At 43.4% G+C, this 5,390-nt stretch overlaps 2 protein-coding genes across 2 annotated transcripts in view; one reads left to right on the top strand and one right to left on the bottom strand.

Moving 5' to 3' along the window:
- yipf6 (Yip1 domain family, member 6) overlaps positions 1-926 on the bottom strand; it is a 4,021-nt gene extending 3,095 nt beyond the window's left edge. Inside the window, exon 1 of the mRNA XM_014027452.1 lies at positions 444-926. Coding sequence (XP_013882906.1) covers positions 444-782 — 339 coding nt within the window. The 5' untranslated portion in view covers positions 783-926. The remainder of the gene's footprint in view (positions 1-443) is intronic.
- snapc1b (small nuclear RNA activating complex, polypeptide 1b) overlaps positions 853-5,390 on the top strand; it is a 6,256-nt gene continuing 1,718 nt past the window's right edge. The window contains exons 1-9 of the mRNA XM_014027451.1: positions 853-936; positions 1,580-1,741; positions 2,053-2,209; positions 2,283-2,423; positions 2,527-2,631; positions 2,765-2,923; positions 4,117-4,170; positions 4,870-4,932; positions 5,142-5,280. Of these exons, the coding sequence (XP_013882905.1) occupies positions 1,590-1,741; positions 2,053-2,209; positions 2,283-2,423; positions 2,527-2,631; positions 2,765-2,923; positions 4,117-4,170; positions 4,870-4,932; positions 5,142-5,280 (970 nt within the window). The 5' untranslated portion in view covers positions 853-936; positions 1,580-1,589. The remainder of the gene's footprint in view (positions 937-1,579; positions 1,742-2,052; positions 2,210-2,282; positions 2,424-2,526; positions 2,632-2,764; positions 2,924-4,116; positions 4,171-4,869; positions 4,933-5,141; positions 5,281-5,390) is intronic.

The raw sequence follows: 5,390 nt of genomic DNA, 5'->3' as shown, positions 1-5,390 counted from the left end.
TAATTTACTCCATATTTACATGGTTTATTTACACTGTAAACAGTGTAAATTAGGTGTAATTTACTGTAAACAATGTAAATTAGGTGTAATTTAATGTAAACAATGTAAAGAAGGTGTAATTTACTCCATATTTACATGGTTTATTTACACTGTAAACAGTGTAAATTAGGTGTAATTTAATGTAAACAATGTAAAGAAGGTGTAATTTACTCCATATTTACATGGTTTATTTACACTGTAAACAATGTAAATTAGGTGTAATTTAATGTAAACAATGTAAATTAGGTGTAATTTAATGTAAACAATGTAAAGAAGGAGTTACTTAAAGTAAACAATGTAAATAAGGAGTAATTTACTCCATATCTACATGGTTTATTTACACTGTAAACAGTGTAAATTAGGTGTAATTTAATGTAAACAGTGTAAAGAAGAGCGGGCTCCACCTCGGCGAACTGCGGCCCGCCCTGGTCGTTGCTGTCCGCAGCGCCACCCTGCAGCAGCAGAGCCAGGGTGACGCACAGCAGCAGCGGGCCCCACAGGTCCCAGTCCCGCAGCAGGACCGAGCTCCTCTTCGGGTACAGCACGTGGACGAACTTGTTGCCCACGGCCCGCAGGTCCCGCAGGACGGTCTCCTTCACCGGCTCGTCCAGCGTGGACAACCCGTCGTCTCTGGTGGACGGAGCGACGGGGACGGAGATGTCCCCTTCCACCGGGATGTCCTCCGGGATGGACACGTCTGAGAATGCCGCGAACGGCCTGCTGGCCTCCTGTGCTGAAGCCATTCTGTTAGTCTGACTTTATTCCTGCAGTAAAAACGGAACCACAGAGTCCACCGAACCTCTAAACCCACAGGAACCGACTGGAACCTCCAAGCTTCAACAAATTCTGCTCCACGTCAGCCGAGGATTGTTTACTTCCGCAAAGAACTTACGTAACGTACGTAGATCCGGGTGCTGCGTTCAAGGACAGTCCGTCTTTCGATGATTATCGGTTAAACACCAGAAGATTGATTGTCTTCTACAGAAATAACAATGTATTTTATTTTAATAAAATAAACACAACTAGAACAAAATTATATACGATGATAAATTCTGAATAAACAACACTAAAGCTGCTGAAGAAGAACACTGTTATAATCCTTGGTAAATCATAAATACACAAACCCCAGTGTAAGAAAATGTCTCCTAAATGTTGTTTTTCTCAGTGAGTTTCTTCTCTGTGTAAAAACCTTTAAAATAAAGATGAGTCCTATCACTAATAAACTTCTCAACATTACTGAAGAACAGAGTTTAGCAGTTTTGTAGCCCGTAARTYCCCCTGTTTCAGTATTTTGTTTTATTGTATTTAATTATTCTTTAAGTTATCTGTTCTGCACCTGCTGCTTGCCTTTTGTTTACCTGCTGTTTTGTTTCCGGTTATTCTGAAGGCATCACTGTCGTCGGCTGTTGATGACGTCATCAATCCTCGACAGTGTTTACAGCCCGCTCTGTGCTGCTCCAGATAATCTGGAGTTTTCTGGTGGATTTGAGTTGTTTTTTGTTTCTTTTAGTGTTTAAATCATGTTTTTTGTTTCTTTTAGTGTTTAAATCATGTCCGTCCGACGCTTCGACGCGACTTTCTACCGGAAGCAGGTGAAGTCTGACTGCGAGGAGCTGCTCGGCCGCTTCCAGAGAACCCAGTCGGTTCGGTTCGAAGTGTTCGCCAACATCTGGAGGGAGATGGAGTTCTCCCAGATGTTCTGGTAAATTTACTGTGAAAACCTGCTGAAGTATTTGCTGCAGAGCAGAGTCACTTGTGATAAATGACCGTAAAAACGGTAATAAGTGCGCGTGTTTAAACACATCTGACTGTCAGTTTGTAGTTTTTAAAGTTTTACTCTGTCGGAACCAGAAACGATGTGTTTGACTGTTTTCAGAGAGCTGTTCAAAAGAGTCAGAGTTTTTAGTCTGACTGCCTGTGACCTGTGTTCAGTGAAGTGTTTAAACATTAAGATCTCTGGTGTTTGTTTGTTTGTTTGTTTGTTTGTTTGTTTGTTTGTTTTCCTGGGCTCAGGGGCACCAGGAACACTGTGAGACGGGCGTTCAGCCGTCTGGTCCTGGACACAGTTTACAGCTACTTCCTGCCTCCGTTCAGCTTTCAGATCCGWGTGGGAGGACTTTACCTGCTGCACAGTCTGTATCACAGTCAGACGACCCGTCCCTCTGAGCAGGTCAGACCTGCAGCTGGACTCTGTGTTTGACGGGTCACACGTGGCTCCAAGTCCTTGCTGTCTCTGTCTGCAGATCCGGCTGGCCCTGAAGGACTGGGACGATGTGAAGAAGTTTGAGAGGGARGCAGTGGACGCTCAGCACATGGACGTTGTCTTCATCCTTCGACAGCTGATGTTGTTTAAAGCCTTCTCCTTCACGGCCACGCCCACTGTGGTGAGCTTCCTGCTGTGACYGGGTCTAAACAAGCTCCTGGTTTCAGTTTGAAGGTTTTATAAGTCAGGACTGGACTGGAACTGGTCTCCTCTGCTCCTCACAGCTCACCTACAGCAGGAAGAGGACCGAGGACCGGTCGGCGCTGTGTGGGGACTTTGTGGAGCGAGCGTCTCGTCCACAGGAGCTGATCAGTGGCGAGCTGCTGGAGGTGAGGCTCACCACTGATCACTGCTGCTCACCACTGCTCACCACTGCTCACCACTGCTCACTGCTGCTCACCACTGCTCACTGCTGCTCACCACTCTTCACAGTTTGCATTTTTAAATGTTTGTCTTCTGCAGGAACTGTCCAACATCCACAGCCTGTACACAAACATGAAGACATCTGCTGTCTCTCAGATGACATCACCGGCTGATTCCTCCGTTAATCTGATCCAGAAGGACCTGGTCTCCCAGCTTCACAGCACCGTGCTGGACTTCTACAGCTGGCAGCGTCGACAGGTGGGACGTGTCCTGACTGGCTCTTTAATTTTAATCATCAGTCAGAATCAGAACCGGGTTTTTATTAACTCAACAAAAGTTAGTTCTGCTGACTCAGTGCAGGAGATGTGATACAAAAAGAGAAATGTCCACGCTCCTCTTAACTTGTAATTTATTTAAATGAATTCTGAACTTTTGTTTAACCTCACAAGTCCAGTTTTTAAAGGGATCCACGATTAGTTGTAACATTAAACTTTATATGATAAACATATATTTTAACTTTAAATAAAGACTGTAAAAATACTGCAGGATGTTTAGTTTTAATCATTTTAAACTAAAAGTTTCTGTATGAAACGTAGTTTCTGTAAACTGTAAAGATCTGTGGTTCATCCCAAGCTGTGATTGTTTTATTTCCTCCTGGTTATAAARGGTCTGTCGGCCATTTTGATTCGTTGAGGAAACATGTTGTTGCTCATGTTTGCACATTTTGCTGCGTCCACTTCGAGACCTTTCTGCTGTTTTTCTGCAGCTTCTCAACGTGTCCAGTGCTTCTTTCTTTCCAACTCTGGACCGGCAGCTTCTAATGGCAAGATTTATAACTTTGGTCGAAAGGGGCGGAGCTGGCCGGGTGGAGTGCTGAGAGATTTCATTGGATTAGCTCGATGTCCATCAAGAAAATCAACCAATAGGCTGTCATGGTCGACATAAATGATTTATAATATATTTTTTTGGTTCATGARAGGCCCGGGCCGGCCCATAAATGAGTGTCGGTCCAGCCCTGCTTGTTATGCTGTTATTATTATTATTTTAGTTTTAAAATGGTCACCAGACAATATTATTATTTGTGATTTCTGACTATTAATCGTCCAGTTTGTTACCATGACAGAAGCTAGAGTCCTGTAATGATCAGCTCCATACAGAAACATGGACTGTTGCACCTCTACTAAAACAAAATGTTACATCTATTAAAAACATACTGAACAAAATATAAAATATGAGATCAGAACTAAAACTGTAAATGTATAAAAAGGACATTAATTAAAGAAACACTGAGGATAATTCAAACCAGTTATAATTCTGCACAACAATCAAAGAGTTAAACCTGCTGTTTTCTACAGGTTCTTTACATGAGTGGAACTAAAGAAACTTTTATTTTGACAGAATTCATCGACTTTAAACGAACTGATCACACATTAATCCTGTTGTTGTGACAGGAAACTGCTGACGAACATGAGAACAGCCAGGAGGGAGTGTCCTCTCAGCAGGAGGTAAAGATCATTTCTTCTTCCTGGTTTTCCAACAAAGTTCTGCATGAACACTGTTCTGATGTGAGACGAGAGGTGTCCTCCACTGTCCATCTGATGGTGTCCAGAATCACAACACCTGCAGTGAGAACGGTTCCTCAGATAACTCTGAATATTTAGAGAAGAAAACATGATGAACATTCGACCCAGACAACAAGGAGCCTTTCTACCTCATGGCAGGAAGTTAAGAAGCTCCARGGTTGGAGACACAGCAGCTGCAGCCCCACCAGATCCTGATCACAGCAGCTGTCTTCACACTGAGGGTCCAGATTCTGAACCCAGGTTCACTAATGACAAAAAAAAACAGACTCAGAAAGAGTGACTGAACCTCAGCTGGACTTCCTGTTTATTTCCTGAAGAAGGTTCTGTCCTCTGAAGACGTCCTGACAGACCAGAAAGAACAGTTTGTGACTGAAAGTCCCAGTGTCTGTGCAGACAGAGGACAGGTTCTGTTTCACCTGGACTCTTCATTTTTCACACTGACTTCCTGTTTGTGTTTGGATGGGTTGATGGAACTTCCTGTTTGTGTTTCCATGGGTTGATGTAACTTCCTGTTTGTGTTTGGATGGGTTGATGGAACTTCCTGTTTGTGTTTGGATGGGTTGATGTAACTTCCTGTTTGTGTTTGGATGGGTTGATGTAACTTCCTGTTTGTGTCCTCAGAGCTCCAGCAGAGCTGAGCTTCGGGCTTCCATCAAGTCGAAGGCATACGGAGAAGCAGCAGAGGTTTGTGAACATTTTTAATCCCCTGCTGCCATTAAAGGCAGGAAATTATGTGTCTTTGTGTTCATTTGTCTGTTAGTAAAATATCTGCTGAATGAGTTTAATGAAATTCTCAGAAAGTAATGACAGGATGTTGGATTAGAGGCTGTGTGACCACCCTCCGTGGCAGAGGGATAAATCATGGGATTAAAGTGTCTGTCTTTATGTTTGAGGTCACAAAGTCGAGACGTCATCGCCAGGTGGAGATGTTTTCCACTCCTGAAGAGACCGAACCCGTCCTGAAATCCGCTTCCAACAGAACAGTCAAACCATCTCTCAGGATCAGAACCAATGAGATGCTCCCTATCTCCGGTAAGCCCCTCCCACCGCTTTTCAAAATAAAGCACTACAGTCAGACATCAACAGCTTGATCAAAATATTGTTTCCATGGGTTGATGTAACTTCCTGGCTGTGTCCAAAAC

Source organism: Austrofundulus limnaeus, unplaced genomic scaffold, assembly GCF_001266775.1.
Source record: "Austrofundulus limnaeus strain Quisiro unplaced genomic scaffold, Austrofundulus_limnaeus-1.0 Scaffold650, whole genome shotgun sequence".
NCBI classification, from domain to species: domain Eukaryota; kingdom Metazoa; phylum Chordata; class Actinopteri; order Cyprinodontiformes; family Rivulidae; genus Austrofundulus; species Austrofundulus limnaeus.
Note: the sequence above shows the minus strand (reverse complement) of the source record. Positions and strands in the feature narration are given on the sequence as shown.